The sequence below is a fragment of the Hipposideros armiger genome, unplaced genomic scaffold, assembly GCF_001890085.2.
Source record: "Hipposideros armiger isolate ML-2016 unplaced genomic scaffold, ASM189008v1 scaffold_9, whole genome shotgun sequence".
Classification (NCBI taxonomy): domain Eukaryota; kingdom Metazoa; phylum Chordata; class Mammalia; order Chiroptera; family Hipposideridae; genus Hipposideros; species Hipposideros armiger.
In genome coordinates this window covers 5072634-5095963 of record NW_017731359.1, presented here as the reverse complement: position 1 = coordinate 5095963, position 23330 = coordinate 5072634, and the positions used below count along the sequence as shown (strand labels likewise).

The following is a 23330-nucleotide window of genomic DNA, read 5'->3' as shown; positions in this document are numbered from 1 at the left end:
CTCTTTATGAGGCACTTAATTATAACCTCCCAGAACCAATCCCAAAGAAATTTGTGTTTCCTTTTTAAAGCAGGCCTAATTCGCTCTAATGTGCAGTAATTAAAATTCATCACTTTGTGATACAGGAAAGCATGGGCTTTGGAGATGCCTACTGGAGTCAAGATAGACCTCCAAATATTTACTGCTCTGAGCCTCCTTTTTCTCCCTCAGCTGATGCGTAGGAATAATACTTACCTTACAGGACTATTATTACACATATTTAATAAGAATATATGAAAAAGTCTTTTATTTTTTAATGATTTTTTTTTTATTGGAGAATTGGGGGATGGGAACAGCGCTGGGGAATTGGGGGAAGGGGAACAGACAAGTTGCTCTCCTTTTGGTCTTCAGTCTAGTTGTGGAGGACATTGCTTCACTGGCCAAGTTGGCACCATCATTGCACTCTTCCCGGGTGAGGCAGATCAGTCGCCGGGCAGTGTCACTGGCCCTCATATGTGGGATCCGAACCGGGGCCCTCTGGCGTCCCAAGCCAGTTCTTAACCATCGCGCCACTCGGCCGGCCGTGAAAGAAAGTCTTTTACTGTTAATTAGGTCTCTAGCAGAGGACCAGAAGGAGAAAGTTGGGGCCTAAAAATTTAAAAGATATATGTGTATATGAAAGGCCTTCATATAATGAACATGATAGTATAGTGAGTAAAAGGTGAGCCATCCCTTCTCTCATTTCTATTCCCCAGAATTGGCCCTCTTTAAGCTTGTTGAGATATTGCCTTGATTAAATCAGATTGGTCGCGTCATAAATTCATGATCCCAAATGCAGCTGGGCTCTCATTGCTCCTGGGCAGTCCAACTATTTGTCCTTGTCAGGTGTGCACCCATTCTTCCCAGTGAGTTTGCTCATTCATTGATTCCACAAATGTTTGGGTGCCTGGTATGTGGAGGCACCATGACAATTAGGTAAATCACTCTTCTTTTAAATCTCTACCTCTCCTTTTCTCTCTGCCTTCCATGTCTCAGTAAGTGACCTCTTTTCCTACTTAACAAGAAAATAAAGGCAGCAGGTTAAAACTCTAAATATCCTGTTATCAAACCTACAAATTTAACCTGTGTCTGCATTCATCCTCTTTTCCCCACCTGCTGTTAGAGAGCAGGCTGTTCCTGTCTGACCTGTCCATTGCATTTGCCTTGATTCCTCTCTCCTGTCTTCTTGGCATCCTTTACACAATGTGGTTACTGCCTCCTTACCTTCATCTTCACGTTCACACTCCTTGATCTTTACCCTCAACTCTAAACATGCTTATATCTCTTTTGTCTTTAAAAAAAAAAGTCTGGAAGCGGCTGGTTAGCTTGGTTGGTTAGAGCGCAGGGCTTACAACACCGAAGTTGCTAGTTGTATCCCCACATGGGCAGCTGAGCTGCGCTCGCCACAACTAGATTGAAACAACTACTCAACTTGGAGCTGATGGGTCCTGGAAAAACACACTTCACCAATTAAAAAAAAAAAAATGTCTGCCCCTTCTAGGTTTAACTCTTAATCTCTTTCCCAGCCAACCCTCATGAAGAGTTATATCCCTCACATCCTCCCTTCCTCAGCTCCTAATTCTCCTCCCATCTGGCTTATACTCCATCGCTCTCTGTAAGGGACTTTTGCTAAGATCACTAATGACCTCACATTGCTGAATGTAGGAAACATTCCACTTCCCACCTCCCTTCATCTCTCAGCACCATTCCTCTTAGTGGATTGGACCCCCCCGCTACTTAAAACACTTTCTTCCCTTGGTTTCTGTGGTACTACATCCTGTTGGCTTTCTTATTTCTCTGACTGCTCTTTCTCAGCCTTCTCTTATTTAAACACTTTTTCCTCTCACTGGCCTTGTTAGATTTCTTAAAGCACGACCCGTACTCTTTCTTTTCCATCCTTTACTTTTTGCTTAGTGATTTTATTAGCTCCCATGGTCTCACTCAGATTCCAACAACTCTGAAATTTATGTCTCTACTCCAAATCTTTCCTTTGAGTTAGGCTTACATAACCATGTATCCCTTGCCACTCATATTCCCACTTTGATGTCATTGGAATTTCAAATTCAGCATGTCCAAAACGGAAACTTTTTTTTTTTTTAAAGATTTTTATTGGGGAATTGGGGGGATGGGAACAGCGCTGGGGAATTGGTGGAAGGGGAAGACAAGTTGCTGTCTTTTTGTTCTTCAGTCTAGTTGTGGAGGACGTTGCTTCACTGGCCAAGTTGGCACCATCATTGCGTTCTTCCTGGGCAAGGCAGATCAGTCGCAGGCTTCTGGACGGCTGCTCACGGCGGCTGCTTGCCGTTCACGCTGGCTGCTTGCCGTTCACGCTGGCTGCCGGCCACACACGGTAGCCCATGGCAACCCACTGCAGCAGGTGCTGCAACCTACACTGTCGCCGGCGACTGACAGCAGCCCAGCTTCAGGTTGAGCTGTTTTTCAGCATCTTAGCTGTAGAGGGCAGTGTAAATGGCCCTCATGTGGGATCCAAACCGGGGCCCTCTGTCATCCCAAGCCAGCTCTTAACCACTGCACCACTCGGCAGGCCCCGGAAACTCTTAAAACCCCTTTGACCCCTCCCCCAAAACAATCACATAGCTTGGGCTTCAGCCCTCTTCCTTGTCCCGTTAAATGGCTCTACCATCTACTGCTAGAAACCAGGAGTTTGTTCCTGACACCCACCTTCCTCTTCTCACTCTATATTAAGTCACTAATCCTGCTGATTCAACTTCCTAGATTTCTCATCAGTTTTCCCCCTTCCTTCCATATCCATCACCATCACCCTTGTCCAAACCATCTTCTCTCACCTATCCTGTTTCAACATCTTAACCGGTCTTCGCACATCTGTTGTTATTCCTAGTTTTAATTCATTTTCTGTATAGCAGCCAGAGTAATTATTTTAAGAAGCGGAAAGAAATGTATTGTTGAAATGCTTATTTTGTGTTTTCACAAGTTAGACTGGGCTTTGTATTTTACTTTTTCAGGTGTTCACTTGCGAAAGCAGCATTCCTATATTGAGCAAGGCAAGAAGTGCCGATATTGCGATGCTGTGTTTCATGAGCGCTATGCCCTCATTCAGCATCAGAAGTCACACAAGAATGAGAAGCGCTTTAAGTGTGACCAGTGTGATTACGCATGCAGACAGGTAGAGACCTTCATAATTGGAAAGCAGTTGATGCCTCATTTGGTGTCAGGTTTTATTAGAGGGTTCTTACATACATACATTGTAGGGTGGCTATTTTTAAGGATAATATTTCAAACTGATTTATGAGGAGTGTCACCAAAGGTCCTGTTGATTGTATCTCAGTCTCCAGCTAATGTTTTATTCAGTCATACTTACACACTCCCACCCTCCACCTCAGGCTGATTTCTTTCTCAGAATTGTGGGAGTTAAGTCCAGGACTTGAGCGAAGAGAAGAATGATCGTGGGGCCTGATGCTTGGGAATGATTAGAGACGCAGCCCAGCAGGAGTAAACATATCTGCACTGGGATTTATGGAAGCAGTTTTGTACCCCAGTAAATACCAGTTTATCCTCTCGACAAGCCTTGGGAGACAAAAGCCTGTCAGCCACATGCACACGGGTGGTGGCTGGGGTAGCAGCCCAGTGACAGGCTCTGAGGCCTGTTCCCACACCCTGCTCTCTTCCAGGAGAGGCACATGATCATGCACAAGCGCACTCACACTGGGGAGAAGCCTTATGCCTGCAGCCACTGCGACAAGACCTTCCGCCAGAAGCAGCTCCTTGACATGCACTTCAAACGCTATCATGACCCCAACTTTGTCCCTGCGGCCTTCGTCTGTTCTAAGTGTGGGAAAACGTTCACACGCCGGGTAAGAGTCAGAGCTGTACTTCCTCTCTTACGGGTCTTAATATTGTGTTTTTGATCTTCCACTGCAAGGCAGGGCAGTTTTTGCCACTGAGGTGATAAACATAGGGATGCTTTGCCTTTGGAAAGGGTCAGTCATTCCCACCTCGAGGTGGATCTATGTGTGAACCCTTCCACTGATGGGGCACTCCCTAGCTTTGAGAAGGTCTGCCCTGGATCGTCCTTTGGGACTGTGTTAAGGACAGGGAGCTGATCTAACCCTCCCTTGCTCCCACTGCCTACTGGCTGTTGAGCCCCCTACTTGGGACCCAGCTGCCTCATCTGAGCGACTCTCTCTCCCTTCCCCTCCTTCCTCTGCCTCGCTCCCTGCACCAGATGGAGACCATTTCCCCTGAATGAGGAGAGCATGTTTAGGACATGATTAGCAGACATTCAGACTTTAACATTCAGACTTAATATGGATACCCCATATTTTTATTTTATTAAACTAAAAGAGAACTTCCAATTCTGATCTTAACTTTTTTAGTAATGTGAAAAAGGGTTTGTCCTTTTGTTAGAATACCATGGCAAGACATGCTGATAATTGTGCTGGTCCAGATGGTGTAGAAGGGGAAAATGGAGGAGAAACGAAGAAGAGTAAACGTGGAAGAAAAAGAAAGATGCGCTCTAAAAAAGAAGACTCCTCTGACAGTGGTAAGTGACTTATTTCTTGATTTAGTTACACATGGCAGATTTTGGTAACCAGTTTCCAGTATGTTTATGTATGGATGTGCTGGGATATAGAATTAGGCCAATCACTCTTACTTCCTTTAAATGTCTTAATCTTCCTAATGTGTATATATATGTACAACAGCAGTTTGTTTGTTCCTGGTGCAGTTTTTTTTTCTCATGGCATTCCATTGCTTAATAATACCTTATATGTTATGTTCAGTTAAAGCCAACGCAAAATGACTATTTTTGCTCAGTTTACTCAGATTAGTGATATTCTAAGGCCAGCAGAGTTTCTTTTCTATGTTCATAACTTTTACATTTAGGAAGCTGGTCTAGATTTGAGCAATGAATCTAATGGACATGAAGAAGGTTGCTTAAGCATCTTGACCAACTTCTGGTTTGACTGCCTGTCTGTGTCAGCCTAGCCTTGAGATGTGTTGATCAAATCCGTGAAGGTCAGCCTTTCTCTTCCTTAATTCCCATTTATAATTTAAGACTTTGCCTATTTTCCTACCATTTGGGGTATTTTTGCCTGTCTAGTCGTGAGATCCAGGCAGAAGGTATGCTTTGAGGTGTCAGACTCATGAAGAGGGAGGGAGAACAAGAGTGTTGGTAATGTAGGAGTCACATTTGAGGATACAAATGTCTTCTGAAGCGTTAGGTTCTATAACGTGGATGCTTGGGCTATTGGCACCCAGTTGAGAAGACACATCTGTCACTACAGATTTAAGCATTTTGTGGAAAAGAACGTAGAGGGGTTTTGTTTCGGGGAATGCACTTCCCCAGAAGTACCATCAGACTGAAGAGATTTAGATGGTGGGTGCCCAATGTTTTTCTAAGGATTCCTCATTGAACATATTGAAGAACTTCAGTTATTTTACTGGTTTTATTATAAAGCTTGCTCATGAAAGCACTAGGTTTTTTATATTTAGATGTGTAAGAAGGTCCCCTTCTTTGTTTATTTTAGCAAAACTTTCACTTTTCTATTCTAAACTTTTTTTTCTGAGAGAATATTCATCCAGTAAGCATAATAGTAATTCTTAAGAGTAATTTTTTTTTGCCGCCTTTTTTAGTGGAAAATGTATTTTAAGCAGTATCTTCTTCAGTCTCTAGGTTTTAAGTGAATGCCTCCTTTAAAATGCAAGTGTGCTTAGTTTTTATAAAAGCACACCACTGTACTAAGAATTTACCTTTGTGGGTCCCCTTTGTTTAGCCAAGAAAATGTGTGGATTGTTGGAAGGGAATGTCAGAAGGCCCCAAATACCACCAGAGATGCACAGATAACCTTGAGCTCGAGGATCCCTGTAGTGGCTCTTAGTTGCGGAGCCTCGTTCTGCCGCAGACGTTGTCTCCATACCCTTCTTTCTCATGGTACTGCCCTGTTCGTTCCTGTGGTTCATCCCTCAATAAGACTGGCTTCGCTCCCTGATTGTACTTCCCCAGAAGCATCTTTCTACTGAAGAGTTCCTAATACATTTTTAAAGTTCCTCCTTTTGTCTTCTACACTGCTAGTTTGTAGAGCACAGTTGTTTCTGGTCCTCATACCTAGTGTCTCTCCTCTCCGCCCCAGAAGTCTGGGTTTTCCATCCCACTGCTTACAAAGGCCAAGCAGTCATATTTGTCCCCTCCCAGAAGTTCTGCCTATTGGCCATCTGCAGAGATTGACAAGCAGAGTCGACTGCTATTTTCAGGGCTTTTTGCCAAAATCACGCCAAACCAATAAACCTTTGACCCTAGTAACCTTCTTTGTGTGCTTTTCCCCCAATTCTGACTGAATTTATTTAGCTGTCTAGGCTTTGGGCCAACTTAGGCAATTGGGGGTTTGAATAAGTTCAACGGGGAAGCATCTCGTTATTGACACACTGCCACATACCAGTATGGTCCCCACATTTTCACTTAGGATTTCAGTCACTTGACAAATAAGCCATTTTGTCCTGAAGATCAGGCATTTACCCACACAATTCTAAATTTAAATATTTGGTTCCAGAGAAAGAGAATGTGCTTGTAACCTGTACTTATTGGAAGAAGGCAGGCAGGGTACATTTTATGCCCCTGCAGGGGTGGGGGGAGCAGAAGAGCTCCACTGAGGTCAGGGGTTTGATTTCCACCTGCTATGGCTTAGCTGTGCCTTCCATATCACTTAGGTTCTCTCACTTTTTCTGTGAAACGAGGGTAATACCTATTATTAAATGAAGTAGTGAAGCCCAAATGGAATAATGGAAAATTTTTTAATTGTAATGTTTAGTGTCAATATAGCTATGTTTGCATAGTAAGTATAAGTTACAGAGCATGGTTTACATGCATTATCTAAACCCTTTTGATCCTCAGATCTCACTAGTAAGTAGATAAGGAGCTTTAGAGATTACACAGGAAACTCAGGTCTAGTGTGGACACTGTCTTCGGTCTCATACCAAATAAGAGATCATGGGGCTCAAAGCCATATTATCAGGCTCCTCATCAGTATTCTTTCTACAATAGTTCCCTCTCCTTTTATGTGATTATGGCATTAGAGAAAAAGTAAAGGAGTTAAGAATGACCCATGGGGACTGGTACAGCTGGGAAATAAATTAATCCAAAAACTTGGCCTTAAAAAAAACCATCAACAATAATCCTAAAAGAACTCTTGCTACTTAGCCTGGTAAATAGGACCTCACAGTGAATGCATCAAGGACTTCAGTCTTGCTCCCTGACATACACCCACCCTACCCCGTCTTCCACCCACTCAGAGACGAGTAGGATTACATCTTCAAGGGTCCATATCAGGCTTAATGTCCTGCCTTATCCTTGTATAATAGATAGAGGGAACACTTGTTTTATTTCCAATTTAAACACTACTTGTGGTTTTGTTATAGCTGGCATAAGGTAGAGTTGCCTATAATAATCCAGTCCACATAAAATATAAATAGTAGTAGTCAAGTTCATTTGCTTATTAATTCTGCCACAGTACCAGTTTACTCTGTTAGGGCTGATAGCAAAAATTCCAGCAAAAGCATTTTTAAAAGAGGCTTTTAACAGTGAAAATAAATACATAACTAGACTTCACAGAGTATGTGATTATTTGTGTGTTATTTTTTCTTCACCACTCTTCTTGCGCCACCACCTGTTCTCCCTGATTTCTTGAGAAGAAAATGCTGAGCCAGACTTGGATGACAATGAAGATGAAGAGGAGCCTGCTGTGGAAATTGAACCTGAGCCAGAGCCTCAGCCTGTGACCCCAGCCCCACCACCTGCGAAGAAGCGGAGAGGACGGCCCCCCGGCAGAACCAACCAACCCAAACAGACTCAGCGTAAGTTACTTGCCTCAGCTCAGTAACTGGCTGACAGCCTCTCCCAGCACGTGGGGAAGCCACGCGGGTGGCTCCTTGTTCTTTAAGGAGATAGGAACTAAGCCATGAGAACAAGTTAAGTTTATGCCAGGAACAAACTCTTAGGAAGCAATTTTTTTAGTTCTTACTGGGGAAACATCTGAGGCCTTACATTTCAGCAAATAAAAGTCCAGCGTAGATGAGTACTTAAGTTCAAAAGACGTGGACTGTTAATGTGGAAGGGTTTTATAAAACAACCAAAGTCACGGTCAGCTGGTAAAATTGGTGTGGTAACGAATGTGAAAGAGCCAAATTTTAAAGGATGGAGAGATAAAGCAATTTCTGTGCTGAGATTGTCCTAAGAAATCCAGCCCCGTGGACGGATTCAGTTGTTGGCCTTCTGATTTATGAGAGGACAGAGGAGGTTTTTGCCGTCCACCTCACACCACATATGACAGTGGGCAGCAGTCCTGTCTAGACACAGCCCTCGTGACAGCAGGCACTAGGGAGCTCAGGCCTCTATTCATGTGTTGCTCTAGATCCCCTGAAAGCTGGCGGTTTTTCTTTAACAAATGCAGGGTTTAATGTATTTTTTTAATGTGTTGACCGAGCTTCATGTATAGATGTCATCACAAAGGTGTAGATCCTAGGAATCATTTCACCTACACACACTTGAATGAACAAACTGTTGGGAGGGCCCTGGGTGTGAGAGCTTCAAAATCAGAAATACCAGGTTCTCGCATATAGGTAGGTCACCTCTAACACAGACGTACAATACACATTCTGTGAAGGATGTCTGCTTTTGCCTGTCTCAGACTATTTATTAAAAAGGCCAACTTTATGACGTAAAGGAAAACGAAGGCTTTTAATATATGATTTGGGAGTCATGAAGATGAATGCCAGTATTTTGTTCTTTGATAGTTTTGTAGAGTATTGGGGCTTTATGTATGGCCACATTTTAGACCATTAAGTCTTTTTTATTGACTTTCTTTGTATCACTACTGAGACTTTCCTATATTGCTGACATCCATTTAGTGTAAAGTCTGAAAAGACTCTTCTAATCCTTGGGGGCTTTAATGGAGCATTTGTTTGTTCATGCTCTTTTTTGCCAGCAACAGCTATCATTCAGGTTGAAGACCAGAATACAGGTACAATTGAGAACATTATAGTTGAAGTCAAAAAAGAGCCAGACGCAGAGCCCATGGAGGGGGAGGAAGAGGAGACCCAGCCAGCTGCCACAGATGCCCCCAACGGAGACCTCACCCCCGAGATGATCCTCAGCATGATGGACCGGTGATGGCAGGGCCTCGCTCATTGCCAGGACTGCTCTGGGCTGTGTTTAAACGGCCTGCATCTTAATTTTTCTCCCTCTTTTTCTTCTTTTGGCTTTGGGAAAAGCATCATTTTACACCATTTTACCAAACATACTGAGAACTAAAACTTCAAGGATGATGTTAGAAAAATGTGATTTAACTAGAACTTGCTGTTTGATGTTAGCAAATCATGGAATGTTCTGAGTCCCTGAGGGTTTACTGTGAAGTGCTGAGGACAGTGTTGGCGCCTACCTGCTTTTCATAGATGGAAACAGAGACATTGAACCCTCTCTCTTGCTATGTAAACCACTCCAGAATGGCCACCAGGTTTCCCAGAGTTCTATGGTCTTCTTCCCAGGAGAGTTTTTAATTGTAAATGCAGACTTGGGAAGGACTTCAGACTTTTAAACTGGTTTTTGCTTTTGCTTTTTCCCTGACTCCCTTTGCTTGGAGTCGGCTGCACACCAATAATACGGCATGCTACGATCAGTTTTTGTCCTGAAGGCTTTGCCTCTTTCTTGGCAAAGTTTCTGGTATGGTCAAGCTTGTAAATAACTTTTTTTACATTTTAATCTTTTCCATTAATTAAGAGGTTGAAAAGAAGTGCAGTGTAAGAAAACCCAGCATTTTAATTACTTGCAAATTATGTTACCACAGACTCTGTAGTGTGTAAATGTTGACAAGGAATTGGATCAGAATCATGTAGCAGAACATGCTGCCCACCAGAGGTGGACACCAACGTGGAAGGGCGTGACTTCCAGCCATGGAGCCAGCATTTGAACCTTGTACATTTAACTTTCAGTTATGAGTTCCCATCCACATTTTCTTTGCGCTGTTTGTAGCCGAATTTTATGTTTTATAAATCCTCTGTTAAAGCAGAAGGGTGATTATGAATGGGTCACAGCAGCCTTTAAACGCTGGGCCAGAAAATTTCACTAGGTCAGTAATTTAAACTTTGGATCTTCAAAAAAATGTGAAGCAAAACCAACTAAAAGTGATTCTTGCACATGAACTGTCACATGTTTAAAATGTGTTTTTTAGAGAGCCTCAGTCTTGCTGATTTCAAACACTTTTTTCTTCTGTGTATTGCTTTTAAGAGAGCCATCAGTTAGCTATCAGACTCTAGGTTGATGCATTTTGTACTTAGCTGTACTGTGTGATATTTTTCATTATTTTAGGACACCAACATGAGACCTGTAATAAAATATGTAATGGGGTTGAGAGCTGGGGAGGAGGATCTACTGCTGTACAGCTAATAAATCATAACGGATTAACAAGTGCTCCAAACACTCCGTCTTGTGTGATTCCTGCTTAGGGGCCCAGTGGAGTCTGCATGCATGACCTCAGGTGGTACAGGCCTCCTTGCCTTTCAGAGGCAAGTTGTGTGGCCATTTCCTCTCTATCAGATGGGAGATGATCTTTGCAGATGATGGGACATTAAGTGCATCCTGCTGCAAGTTTTAACTCTGAAAGTGTGTGAGTGAAGAGGTGAGTGGATGGACAGTTGCCAGCCTCCATGATCGACCTTAGGGAGTGGGTTCCCCGTGGCAGATGGGGTGGGCCACAGAGCTTAGCGTAGAAGGGGCTGATGGGAAGCTCTGTCCTCAGGATCTCAGCTCAAAAAGGGCTGGGATCTCTGTACCTTGAGCTCTGTACATGCAGGGTAACAGAGAAACCGGGCCCAGTCTACCCTAGAGAAGTTGTTTTGAGAGGGAAGATAGATGTACAATCACCAGGAGAGACTCCTGGATAGCATTGCTGCTTGTTAGCACCACAGGAAGCCGGATGGAAAGTGAGTTGTGTTAGGAAGTTTACACAACTTAGGAGTGAAATAACTCCATCTTGCTGCTGCTGGCCATTTCTGGGCAGATTGCTTTGGCAAACCCATTTTAGGTGAAAGCTTCAACCACTAATTACAAGGTTTTAGCCAGAATTCCAACTTACCAGTTTTCAATGAGAGTTAACAAAGGACAAGATGTGTGGAGCCTCTGGCTGGCTTGCGCTGTCCATGCAGTCCCATTTTGAGGAAAACATAACCATCTGAAGCCTCAACATTAAACCAGGCAGTTAGCTCCTTGAACTGAATGTTAGTGGCCTGAGGCTGTCAGCATTGTGTTCCTCCTATCCATGGGCTAACACACACACAACACCCACCCCACCTAGAATTGTTTGGGCACATAATTTATCATTTGTTACGTATTTATAGTAGAACATCTCTGAAGAACAGTGAGACGTTATCTTCAGAGCTTTACATTTCTCATTGTATACACTCAAATTGTAAGTTTAAAAGTGGATTTGTTTTGAATAGGGAGACAGCTAGAAAAGTGACAGCCTCATGGGAGTTACAGCTGAAAAGGGATTCCCCCATTGCATAGTTCATGATATATCCTGTGTGACTCCATTAGAAATAAAACCTTCATAACAATAAATAAAAATTAAAAAAATAAAAATAAAAATAAAAATAAAGAAATAAAACCTTCAGCAGAAACCAATTCTCGCTATAACTCCACACCTGAGAACTTCTGGGGAAGTTCCCTGGCCTGTCTGCAGCACTCTTCCCCAGTGTTAAACCTTCCCCACTGTTAATGCAGTGGGTACTGGAGTAAAGAAATAGTCAACCCCCTTTCCACACCTAACTCATGTTGCCCATCCACTGCTGCCCAGCTTAGCAAGCACCGAACCCTCTCTTTCTTTTGATCAGGATCTTTTATTTATTTTTAATTTATTTTTCAACATTTTTTTTTTAAGATTTTTATTGGAGAATTGGGAGAGGGGAACAGCCAAGTTCTTTAATCTTCCGTTGTGGAGGGCGTCAGTCGCCATCTGGCTTCCCGTGGCCTCTAAGTTCAAGGTGCTGTGTTCTGTCTTAGTTGCGGGTGGGCGTAGCCACCATCCCATGCGGGAGTCGAACCAGCAGCCTTGTTAAGAGTGCATGCTCTATTCACTGAGCCACCAGGCGTCAGCTCAGCTCAAGGTGCTGAGTTCAGTCTTAGTTGCAGGTATAGCCCACCATTGAACAGGCAGCCTTGTTACACCAGCTGAGCCATCCTGCCACCTGTTGGCAGCTCAGCAACAGTTCAGCTCGGGGGCAGCGTCACTGGCCCATGTGGGAATCAAACCAGTGGCCCTGTTGCTGAGAGCTCGTGCTCTTAAGCCAATTCTTAACCAACTGAGCCACTCGACCGGCCCCCAGGATCTTCTCTTTTAAAACCATCGCGGGGAGTGTCCATCCGGCTGTTGCTGAGGCCATACCGAGAGAAAATGGATATCCCAGATAAATTGTTTGTGGAATAACGTCAAATGGTTTTAACATTGCAGACCCAGATGATAGAGGCATGTTGGATATGTGTAGCTTTGATACAGGAGCTCTGAATGTAATTCAAAATTTAACATTAGATGTGATTTAAACACAAGTACCACTAAGAGGTCTGTTTCCATTAGTGATCTCACTAAAAACATGCAGCTACTTCCCAGCTAAGCTTAATCCAATGAAAGATGATAAGATGATGGCGTAGTATGTGCATAGTGGAAAGTTTACCTTCCAAAAAAACAAAACCAAAAAACCAAAGTTCTTTCTGTATACTAACCTAGCTCCTGGGAAATAGCTTCAGAATACACTAGCTCCATGTAAAAGAGGAACTTCCTGTTGACAGATACTGTAAAATAGTCTAATAACAGTTTTGCTTTGGTGAATAATCACATTTGTACTTAAAAGAAGAGCCAAAAGTGTAAGTTAATTCCATATCATGTCACTTGTTTGAGACGTGCTTACAGTTTTCTTATATGTTTTCATTGAGAAAGGACAGCCTCCATAATGTTCATATACTCTGAAATGCACTGGACCATGTAACTGGGATGAAATATTAACTCATCTGTAAACTTTCATATCTGGGGTAAAAAAACAACAAAACCCACGACATTTGCTTTTAAAAAAACAACCATGTAAGGGAGCCTGTGGCAGCCTTGGGAGGTGCAGCCTGGCCTGTCCTCGGCCTGTGCTGCTAGAGCAGGTGGAGCTTATTCCTCATAAGCGTTTAGCATTTCCTGAGCGCTGTCATGCTGTCTGGAACACAGAGACAGACATGTTTAATCCCCCCTCTTAACTGAGTCACTGTCACTACTTGTAGAAGCTGAATCCCATGTGTTCACTTGGTCTCTGAAAGCAGTTCTGTTTGTTTTGTAACTGCCACCCTGACCACCAGCAGTTACGGGGTTGGTGGCTAGCCCAGCACCCCTGTCCTGATCTCCATGCTGATCCTGATTTCCTTATCTAGCCCCCTGTCTGCCCTCTCAGCACTCACTGGACCGGGGACTGATGTCAACAATGTGGACCCAAGAGTCCCTCTGCCTGGGGAACATCTTGAGAGCCCTTTGGCAGTCATTCCCTCTTGTATTTCTCATCCTTGTCATTCTAAACAGAAAAATCCCAGTGAGGTGAGTTTTCTGTGGCTGTTTTGGAGTCCTAGGGTTCCCATGGTAGATTTGGCAAATGAGAGTGTTCACTGAGTGCCAGGCACTGTTGTGAGCACTTCCCTTAATATTTAATCCTTATAGCAACATTATGAGTTAATAGCTCCAGCTTACAAAATGAGAACTGAAAGCTCAGAAAGGTTAAGTAACTTATTCAGTGTCGAACAGCTGGTAAGAGATGGAGGCAGGACTTGAATTCAGCCAGTCTGCCTTCAGAACCTGCATTCTTGGCCATAGTATATGAGAACTATTAAGTTCTCACCCTAAAAGCATTTTGTGGGTTCTATGTGGTCTTAGAAAGAGTCTTACATCTTAATCCGATTTAACTCCTTTTAAATTGGGAGGAAGCAGAGCAGGACCTCCTCTTGCCTCTGTTGGTGGGAACCCATAGCTCCTTCTCCATTTGAGTCCTCCCATCAGCCCTTGGCTATCACGCCTTGGGCCTGTTGCTTGAGGGGAGGTGGCTGCCCCCAACTTGTTAATACTCAGTTTGTACTTCCCACTTTATCCTGGTCCTTCGTGGACCTCAGCAAAAGGAGATGTGATTTTGTTGGGGGCTGGGGAGTGGTAGTCAGGACTGGAGGGTACTCCCACTGTCTCTAAGCCCCAAGGTGGGGAGAGTTAGCTAGGAAGATGAGATGGGAAAGAACCCAAGGGACTCTGTCCAGTACCTCTCACCTACTCTCATGGTTATTTCACCTCTGCCTGGCTGAGCTGTGGGCAGGGCAGAGGCTATTCCTTATCTCATAAATGGAATTTAATTAGATTGTAATGGAAGAAAAAAAAATTTTTTTTTGTTTAAATTTATTTCATGTAACTTGGTTCTGTTTAGGTCATGTCATTTTTGTGCAGTTATGAGAACAATCTTTAAAGGATGATGGAAACATACAAGTACATTCAGAGCTAGATAAATTTGTTCACCTCAGCAAAAGCACAAAAAGATTCTACGAACTGATACACAGGGCTCCTCATTCAAATAAAAGTAGATATACCAACTAACTTAGAAGCTAGTGGAAATACAAAGAAGAAATCCCAATTAGAATACCCCAGTTTCAAGATAAAATGCATTCACTTGAATGTGGTCCATCTAGTTGAAAGTTGGCACAAGATGGAAGAAAAAAAATGTAATCCCCTCCTGAAAACCCTCTAGAATCTAGGTCCCCTAGGTCTTTTATAAGGCAGCATGCTTTCTGGCTGGCAGGCCCCCAACCCCATGACCTTCTGACCCCTCCTGAAGACAGTAGCTTCCCTCTCTCCTAGTGGTTTCCCCCTCTCCAAACTCTCTCCAGGTCGGGGAAGAGTGCCTATTCAAGGGAGGACCTTTTGGGTTCAGGCTTCAGCCGGAGGCTGCCCCCTGTGAGGGTCCATACCCACCTTCTGGCCCCTGCCCCAGGCTAAACCTGATTGAAAGCTGAGAAACCTCTTTTGCAGAGAGGGGCCTTTGGGTCCATCTGGTGTTTTTTCCATCTCTTCAACAGATACTAGAACCCCGACAGGAGTCACAAACTCCTGGTTAGAAGCAACAGATTAGGGCCTCCACGTTAGGACTGGGTGTTGGGCAGAGATCCGTCGCTTCAACCTTCTCGTCCCGGTGTCCACCTCCCCAGCTGGGCTTCAGAGGGGACAAACACGGTGGGCCCTGTAGGGAATCCCCGGGCGGGTAGTGCCCCCTGGTGCTCGCGGCAGGGACTGCGGTGTGGGGTGGAAGTAGGGGGCTAGGAACTGCAAGAGGCACGCGACACGCGCGACCCTCCTGGCCACACCACTCCCACCCCGTATCTGGCCTGACGGAGTAGCTCCTGCGCGACGGGGCGAGCGGACAGCTGGGACTCTGAGCCTCCTACACCCCAGTGCGCGGGCGACAACGCGGGCCGGGGCGGGGAGGAGCCGGGTAGGGGGCGGCCTGGCAGGAAGCAGCGCGTACCTTCCGCTGCAGAGGAGCAGAGCAGGTGGCTGCAGTGCGGGCCGGGGCCCCAGGCTTCCTGTGAGCGCCCGCCTGCCCGCCCGCTACTGTTTCTCGTCCGAGCTCTTTGGGTCACTTCGGCCGCCTGGCCCGGCCCCGCCCCATGGCCCAGACCCCCGACGGCATATCCTGTGAGCTACGAGGTAAGCGCTGGCCCTTGCCTACTTGGCTGGGAGGAGGCAGTGCGGGCCCCCAAGCCAGAGGCCGACCCAGAGCCCTGGGGGATGCCGGGAAGCATTACTCTCTGCTCCTCCAGAGGGCTTGGCTCCCCAGGATCCACTCCACTCCTCCCTTGCTGGCCCATAGACGAGTCCAGGCCCCTAGCCTGGTACAGACAGTGGGCACGAATTGACCTCCATGGGAGGACCAAAGTCATCCAGCAGGCCGCCCTTCTACAGGCGAGATCACCAGGTTCCTGTGGCCCAAGGAGGCAGAGCTGTTGCTGAAAACCTGGCTACCAGAGCGGGAGGGTGCTGCGCAAAGTCATGTCCTGGTATGGCAAGGGGCAGAGCCTGGGAGGGCCACTGGGGCTCAAGGGGAAAGAGCCTCTTTCCCTGCCCAGGTTGTAAGACACTGTCTCCTTTTAGGCATTGCTGCGATGGAGAGCCTACCTGCTCCATACCTGCCTCCCCCTGAGGGTGAGTCCCAGGGTCTGAACACCACCACTACCCACCCTTGCTCTCCAGCAGCTTCCTTGATGAGGGCTGCATCTGCAGCGCTGTCTGTCTTGTCCTTGTGGGCTCTGCCCTTCCAACAGTACTGGGCTCCCGGCAGCAGACAGGACTGGAGTACAGGCGGGTCTAGCTCTGAGCTCCAGGTTGCAAAGGACTGGGCTCCCAGAAGGGTGGGGCTTGGGCCTTGGTTCAGGCTGATCTAGGCACTCCACAGGTGGACTGTACATTCAGCTACCTGGAGGTCCAGGCCATGGCGCTGCAGGAGACACCCCCTCAGGTGAGAACCTTAGTACCCCACCAGGGCCTGCAGCCTGGCCTTCACCTTCCCCTCCACCTGCCCCCACATATGGAGGCCTGCCCAGCCCAGCCGCCTGCCCTCCTCAGGTCACCTTTGAGCTGGAGTCCTTGCCTGAGCTGGTCCTGGAGCTTCCTGGTGTGGCTGCCCTGGAACAGCTGGCCCAGCACATCGCTGCAGCCATCAAGAAGGTCTTCCCTCGCTCGACCCTTGGGTGAGGCCCAGCAACTGCAAGGGGCTGGCAGGGAAGGAGGGCAAAGGGGGGTGGGGGGTGTTCTTGAGACACAGTGGGCTGCCTCACATCCCAGGGGCTAGAAGCCCCTTGTCCCCTCTTTATCCTCCTCCCTAGGAAGCTATTCCGGAGACCCACGCCCCCCTCCATGCTGGCTCGTCTGGAGAGAAGCAGCCCCTCAGAGGCCACTTCACCCAGTAGGCCCTGTGGTAAGGGTCAAGGTGGGGCCACATGGGGCTTCCAGCCTACCCCTTCCTGCAGCCCCAGACCCCTGGATTTGGAGGCCTCCCAAACTGAACAGAACCACTCAAGGCACAGCTACCACCCAGCTTGGGTCTGATCTTCCTCCATCTCTGACCTTTTGTCTCTCTCCTCTCCCCACCCCACCTTGTCATACCCCCTGGCACCTCCCCAGGTGGCTTCCTGGAGACATACGAGGCTCTGTGTGACTACAATGGCTTCCCTTTCCAAGAGGAGATTCAGTGGGTGAGGATAGGGTCCCCTATGGGGGATCTGGAGATATCTGATCCCTGTGTGCATTAAGTCCCTCCCTGTTCCTTGTGGCCCCAAGCCAGTTGGAGACATTTTCTTCCTGTCTAGGATGTGGACACCATTTACCATCGTCAGAGCTGCCGCCATTTCAGCCTAGGAGACTTCAGCCATCTGGGCAGTCGGTGTGTGGCCTGCCAGGACTGGAAAGGGAGGAAGATTCCATGACCCACATTCCTGGGCCTCAGCCTCTGCATGGAGGGGGATGCTGGGCCTGGGATCTGGCTAGAGGGCTCTGAGCTCTGCCCCTGCCCCTTCTCCCACCCAGGGACCTGGCCTTGAGTGTTGCTGCTCTGTCCTACAACCTGTGGTTCCGGTGCCTCTCCTGTGTGGACATGAAGCTGGTGAGAGTGTAGGGGCTGGGAGGTGCCAAGGGTATGCGGACCAGGGTGCAGCCCACTGAGTCCCCACTCTGGTTCTCAGAGCCTTGAGGTCTTGGAACAGATTCTGCACATGATGAGTCAGTCGTCCCACCTGGAGGAGCTGGTGCTGGAGACCTGTGGCCTGAGGGGGTAAGGGGGACAGGGAGGGCTTGAGGAGGGGAGTCCAGGGGTTTGGGAATGGGAGGCTAGTGGCCTGGGAGGAGATCAGAGTCTCATGCCTGGGGTCTGGTCCCCAGAGACTTTGTGCGGAGACTGGCCCAGGCGCTGGCAGGACACTCGAGCTCTGGGTTGCGAGAGCTCAGCCTGGCAGGGAACCTGCTGGATGACCGAGGTATGGCTGAGCCTGGGGAAACCCTGAGGGCTGGCACTAGAGGAGGTGAGACCCTCACGGTTGCCCCCATTTCCCAGGCATGGCTGCACTTAGCAGACACCTAGAACATCGTCCTGGAGCCCTGAGGAGACTCAACCTAGCACAGACAGGGTTGACGCCTCGAGGTAGGCAGAGCCAAGGATGAGGTTGGGTAGGTGGAGCTAGAAGGTGTGTCCCCCTGATTGCTGAGCCACCCTATCTTCCACCACCAGGAATGAGGGCTCTGGGCCGGGCACTGGCTTCCAATGCAGACTTTGACTCTGCCCTGACCCACCTGGACCTTTCTGGGAACCCAGGGGCTCTGGGGGCCTCAGAGGACAATGGGGTGAGTGGCTGTCTTTAGGAACAGGGATTGGGGGCACTGTAGGCAGTGGGGTGTCAGGAAGCTCTTGCTGAGGCGATCCCTGACTCCTTCCCCACCTCCCACCAGGGCCTCTATAGTTTCCTGAGCCGTCCTAACGTTCTGACATTCCTGAATCTCGCAGGCACCGACACCGCCCTGGACACTGTGAGGGGGTGGTCATTGAGGAGATGATCAGTAGGGCTGGTGGCGGGGCCTGAGGCCAGAGGGTTGACTGGAGGGCAAGGCGGGCGGGGAGGGCTCAGTCCTTTGGCCAGTGCAGCCCACACCCTCCTCCCGCAGCTCTTTGCGGCGCTATCCCGCGGCTGCTGTGCCAACCTCACCCACCTGGACGCTTCGAGGAACGTCTTCTCCCGCACGTAAGGGGGGCGGGCCGGGGCGGGGCGGACTTCCAGGAGCCGCCTCCCTACTCCGGAAAGCCCACTCCCCCCCCCACGCTCCTCCCGCTCTTCCACCCCAGGAAGTCTCGGGCTGCGCCCGCCGCTTTGCAACTCTTCCTCAGCCGCGCGGGTACGCTTAGGCACCTGGGCCTGGCGGGCTGCAAGCTGCCCGCGGACGCGCTCAGGTCAGTGTCGCTGCCCACAGCCACGCCCCTTGCCTATGCAGCCACCAGGCCAAGCCTCCAGCGCCTCACCCCTTTTCCTAGCGTACCCACAATCTCCCCCAGCATTCTGGTCCTTCCTTCTTAGTATTCGGTTCGCGCCCTTGGGCCCCCTTTCCTAGCTCCCGCTACTCCCTATGACATCCCCTCCCAGGGCCCTTTTAGAAGGTCTCGCGCTCAACACGCACATGGCGGACCTGCACCTGGACCTCAGCGCTTGTGAGGTGAGCGTCAGTCAGGTCCCCTGATGTGAGCAGGCAATGGGCCCACACACTGGGAGTGGGGCTGTGAGGTGGGAGCGCGGGGCTATTGGCTGCCTGATCCTCCCCAACTGTGGCCTGTTGGCCTGAGCATACTCTACCTTTCACCTTCAGCTGCGCTCAGCCGGTGCCCAGGTGATACAGGACTTAGTGTGTGATGCTGGAGCAGTGAGCTCCCTGGATCTGTCAGATAATGGTGAGGCCGCCCAAAAACCAGTCCTCCCACCATCCACCCAATTCCCACACTACCCACCTCACCGCAGCCTTGCCTGTGCGTGACCCCAACCACCCTCAGGCTTCGGCTCAGACATGGTGACTCTGGTGCTGGCCATCGAGAGGAGTCGGTCCCTGCGACATGTGGCGCTTGGAAGGAACTTCAATGTCCGGTGCAAGTGAGCCCCCAATCCCACTCCTGGGCCTCCTAAACAGCACCCCACCACCTGGGTCCCCCCCTCAACTGTGGCCCCTGCCCACAGGGAGACCCTGGACGACGTTCTGCACCGGATTGTCCAACTTATGCAGGATGACGACTGTGTGAGTTTGCGGGACCATGCAGGATCCTGTTAATGGACCCCTGTAACCTCTCTGACTCCTGCTCCCTCAGACCCTGTGATCTCCCCTCCTTGTGGACCCCTGACTTCAACTACAAATTCCTTTCTCTTAACCCCAGCCCCTGCAGTCTCTGTCTGTGGCTGAGTCAAGGCTGAAGCTGGGCGCCAGCGTCCTGCTCCGGGCCCTGGCCACCAATCCTAACCTGACAGCGCTGGATATCAGTGGCAACGCCATGGGAGACACGGGTGCCAAGATGTTGGCCAAGGCGCTTCGGGTTAACACCAGGCTCCGGTGGGCGGGGTCAAAGGGGTGGGACCAATGGGGAGTGGGACGTGACATAGAGGGATTTACTGGGCTAAGGAGCGGGGCTGAATGAGGGTGAATGGACGAGGCCCGCGGCTTGGATGGGGTCTTGCTGAGCTCCGCCCCCGACTGAAGCCCCGAATGGCCCAGGTCTGTAGCCTGGGACCGGAACCACACGTCTGCTGGGGGCCTGCTGGACGTGGCGCAGGCTCTGGAGCAGAACCGAAGCCTGAAGGTCATGCCTCTGCCACTGACCGACGTGGCTCAGGCGCAGCGCAGCCGCCCAGAACTGACAGCACGTGCAGTGAATCAGGTGGGGCCCCTTCTCCGCTGCTCTGCTGTGCCGTGGCCCCGCCCCTCACCGCTAATCAATATCGTTTGTTCCCAGATCCAAGCCTGTCTCTTGAGAAACAACCGCACGGATCACGCTTCTTCTGCTTGCACTTCCTGCCAGCAGCCACTAGGTCTGGTCTCGAACCCCTCCGAACAGGTAAGTGTCCCCTCCCTCAACCTTAAGAACACACAGAAGATAGGGAGATGGGGAGAGCTGTGGCACATGGGAGCCTCCATGAATCTGAAGGTCTGACTTTCCTGGAGCCAGGGTGCCTAAATCCTGCTGTCCCACACAATTCTCCCTCCTTAGTCTGGAGAGGAGCCAACTGCTCTTGAAATAGCTCCTCCAAATAACATCCCTGGCGGCCTTTTAAAAGCATTTAAATAGGCTTTCCTACTAAAGATAGGAAGTACTTCAAAATCATCCCTCGACCCCCCCCCTCGCCCCCCGCATCCCCATTTATAGCCCCATCTGTGACTTCCCATTCACAGGGTTTCCCTCCCCTCTCCACTGACCTCTGTTGTGGCCAACTCAGTGACCCTTTTTCTGCCTTCATCTTCCTCCTCTACTTTGCCTTTGTGAGAAATGTTCCCACTTCTCCATTCCCAAATTCCACTTCTCTCCCGAGATTGAGAGCCTGGGCATCTTGACCCAGACATCCTGTAGGGGTTCCACATTCTATACACGTTCAAATGATCTCATCATCTCCCACAGACTCTTTTCTCTACCCTGGAGTCCTATCTCACTGGTGCCCACACTCACCAAGTGCTGTGGACAGAGATTTGGACCAGGTCTCTGATGGCTACAATGGGAGACTGCACAGACCTCCTTGGTCTTGTTCCTCACCCTCACCTCAATTCTCCCTTGCTCCCCCTGGTTCTTGCTCCATGGTGCCTAACTCCCACTCCCCCACCCCCACTTCCCAGTCAGTCCTCTAGGTGGATGGTGAGCAAACTGAGCTTCTAAAACACAGACATAACTAAGAACTTCTTTCCTTCCTATTCTGTACATATAAGAAGTATATATAAAGTCCCTACGATGAACCAAAGGAAACACAGCTCTCCCTTCTTGAACAAATAGGGCTCCTAAGTGGCTGGCCTAATGGTACTGGGTTCAGGACTTCATATCCTGTTGGGAGACCTTTGGAAGGAGGCAGTCAGGGATTGGGGGACTGGGAAGGGACCAGGCTGGGACTGATTTCTGATGCCCCTCAGGAAGTGAACGAACTGTGTCAGTCGGTGCAGGAGCATGTGGAGCTTCTGGGCTGTGGAGCTGGGCCCCAGGGTGAAGCCGCTGTGCACCAGGCCGAGGATGCCATCCAAAATGCCAACTTCTCTCTCAGCGTGAGCATCCCCTCCTACAAGGACCCTTCCCTTTTAGTCAGGTGTCACCTTGCAACTCCTTTTTCTCTTTGGTCTCCAGATTCTCCCCATTCTATATGAGGCAGGAAGCTCCCCAAGTCATCAATGGCAACTTCGGCAGAAGCTGGAGGGCCTCCTGGGTCAGGTGGGCGAGGTCTGCCGCCAGGACATTCAGGTGAGATGGTGCCATTGCCTCAATCCCACTTCCATATCCAGGCTTGACCCTTATCCCATAGGCTTGACTGTACTATCCCCTGAGTCAATATTCTGTGGGGGTCGGAGCTCAAGCGAATTAGTCTGAGCCCTAGCCACACCCTCACCATGCTCTGACCTTTGCCCAGGACTTCACTCAGGCCACACTGGACACAACAAGGAGCCTCTGCCCACAGATGCTGCAGGGACCCAGGTGGAGGGAGCAGCTAGAGAGGGTCCTGGTAGGCTCAAGGGGCCTCCCAGAGCTGCTCCCAGAGCACCTGTTGCAAGATGCCTTTACTAGGCTCAGGTAGGCTGGATGGGGCTGGGCTGGGCTGGGCTAGGCAGAGACAGCACACTAACCCTTGCCCTCTCTTGCCCTCAGGGATATGAGGCTGTCAGTCACAGGGTCCTTGGCAGAGAGCATTGTGGCTCAAGCTCTGGCGGGTTTGAATGCAGCCCGGGATCGGCTGGTAAGGGGAAAGTGCGCTTGTGCACACATGTACACACACACACACACACACACACACACACACACACACACAGTGACCTGACTACTGCCTTGTCAGGGGTTCTGTAATGTCTTCTGGGGTCATAAAGCCCAGGGATGTTTCAGGGTTCTCTTAGCACTGATGAGACTATGGCTGAGGTCCTACTTCCCCATCTTTGGGGTGCCTGGTATTGCAGGTGGACAGTCTGGCTCAGCAGGCAACAGTGGCAATGCCCCCTGCCATACCAGCACTGGATGGAGGCCAGCCCAGCCCCTTTGGGCCTGGGGAATTGGAAGGCCTTTTCTTCCCTAAGGAGAAGGAAAAGGAGGATGAAGAGGAGCAGAAGGTGGGTGGTCCCAGAACTCTGGGTTTCAAAGCCTAGATCTTCCCATCTTGTTCTGGAGCATGGAAGGTGGGGAGGCAGCTCCCCTACCCCATGCCAAGTTTGTACCCTTCGATCCAGGATGACAATCCTCCACAGAAATGGCCTCAATCTAACCACTGTCTTCACCTGTTACCCTCCACTCACAGTAAGTCGGGGCCTGGGGGGAAGGGAGTTACTGACTTGGGCTGAAGCTGCATGAGATCTGGACACCTGGCCGCACACATTCATTCAGTCCTCATGTCCCAAGAACACCCTGACACTTGCCTCACCAGGCCAGGACTCCGTGCAACTTGCAAGATTGGGGTCTGCTGTGGTCAGTCAGCACAGAGCAGGACCTGAGCAGACCAGGACCCGGACACTGTCTCCACTCGCCCACCC

General features: G+C 49.2%; 2 protein-coding genes and 1 long non-coding RNA gene across 13 annotated transcripts in view; 2 read left to right on the top strand and 1 right to left on the bottom strand.

Annotated features, from left to right (window-relative positions):
• The window catches only part of CTCF (CCCTC-binding factor), a 47792-nt gene extending 37327 nt beyond the window's left edge, over positions 1-10465 (top strand). For 4 of the 7 annotated variants that reach the window (XM_019655680.1, XM_019655705.1, XM_019655698.1 and 1 more), the window contains 5 exons: positions 3003-3163; positions 3669-3851; positions 4405-4540; positions 7681-7845; positions 8976-10465. In XM_019655680.1, coding sequence (XP_019511225.1) covers positions 3003-3163; positions 3669-3851; positions 4405-4540; positions 7681-7845; positions 8976-9160 — 830 coding nt within the window. In that variant the 3' untranslated portion in view covers positions 9161-10465. The remainder of the gene's footprint in view (positions 1-3002; positions 3164-3668; positions 3852-4404; positions 4541-7680; positions 7846-8975) is intronic. The other 3 variants (XM_019655723.1, XM_019655714.1, XM_019655730.1) reach the window with 2 other exon arrangements.
• Positions 10466-15478: 5013 nt separating this feature from the next.
• The window catches only part of CARMIL2 (capping protein regulator and myosin 1 linker 2), a 12328-nt gene continuing 4476 nt past the window's right edge, over positions 15479-23330 (top strand). The window contains exons 1-29 of one of the 5 annotated variants that reach the window (XM_019655559.1): positions 15479-15752; positions 16008-16102; positions 16197-16247; positions 16498-16560; positions 16668-16792; positions 16928-17019; positions 17226-17296; positions 17411-17484; positions 17628-17703; positions 17783-17871; positions 17979-18073; positions 18151-18237; positions 18325-18437; positions 18543-18620; positions 18756-18832; positions 18934-19038; positions 19229-19298; positions 19449-19530; positions 19630-19726; positions 19811-19868; positions 20005-20177; positions 20340-20502; positions 20578-20679; positions 21738-21866; positions 21946-22059; positions 22226-22386; positions 22462-22549; positions 22764-22913; positions 23031-23097. In XM_019655559.1, coding sequence (XP_019511104.1) covers positions 15713-15752; positions 16008-16102; positions 16197-16247; positions 16498-16560; positions 16668-16792; positions 16928-17019; positions 17226-17296; positions 17411-17484; positions 17628-17703; positions 17783-17871; positions 17979-18073; positions 18151-18237; positions 18325-18437; positions 18543-18620; positions 18756-18832; positions 18934-19038; positions 19229-19298; positions 19449-19530; positions 19630-19726; positions 19811-19868; positions 20005-20177; positions 20340-20502; positions 20578-20679; positions 21738-21866; positions 21946-22059; positions 22226-22386; positions 22462-22549; positions 22764-22913; positions 23031-23097 — 2785 coding nt within the window. In that variant the 5' untranslated portion in view covers positions 15479-15712. The remainder of the gene's footprint in view (positions 15753-16007; positions 16103-16196; positions 16248-16497; positions 16561-16667; positions 16793-16927; positions 17020-17225; positions 17297-17410; positions 17485-17627; positions 17704-17782; positions 17872-17978; positions 18074-18150; positions 18238-18324; positions 18438-18542; positions 18621-18755; positions 18833-18933; positions 19039-19228; positions 19299-19448; positions 19531-19629; positions 19727-19810; positions 19869-20004; positions 20178-20339; positions 20503-20577; positions 20680-21737; positions 21867-21945; positions 22060-22225; positions 22387-22461; positions 22550-22763; positions 22914-23030; positions 23098-23330) is intronic. The other 4 variants (XM_019655547.1, XM_019655531.1, XM_019655538.1 and 1 more) reach the window with 4 other exon arrangements.
• Positions 16271-17506, bottom strand: LOC109389797 (uncharacterized). The gene is made up of 3 exons (XR_002125460.1): positions 17429-17506; positions 16673-16816; positions 16271-16539 (listed from the first exon to the last, which is right to left on the bottom strand). It is a non-coding gene; the product is annotated as an uncharacterized LOC109389797 (long non-coding RNA).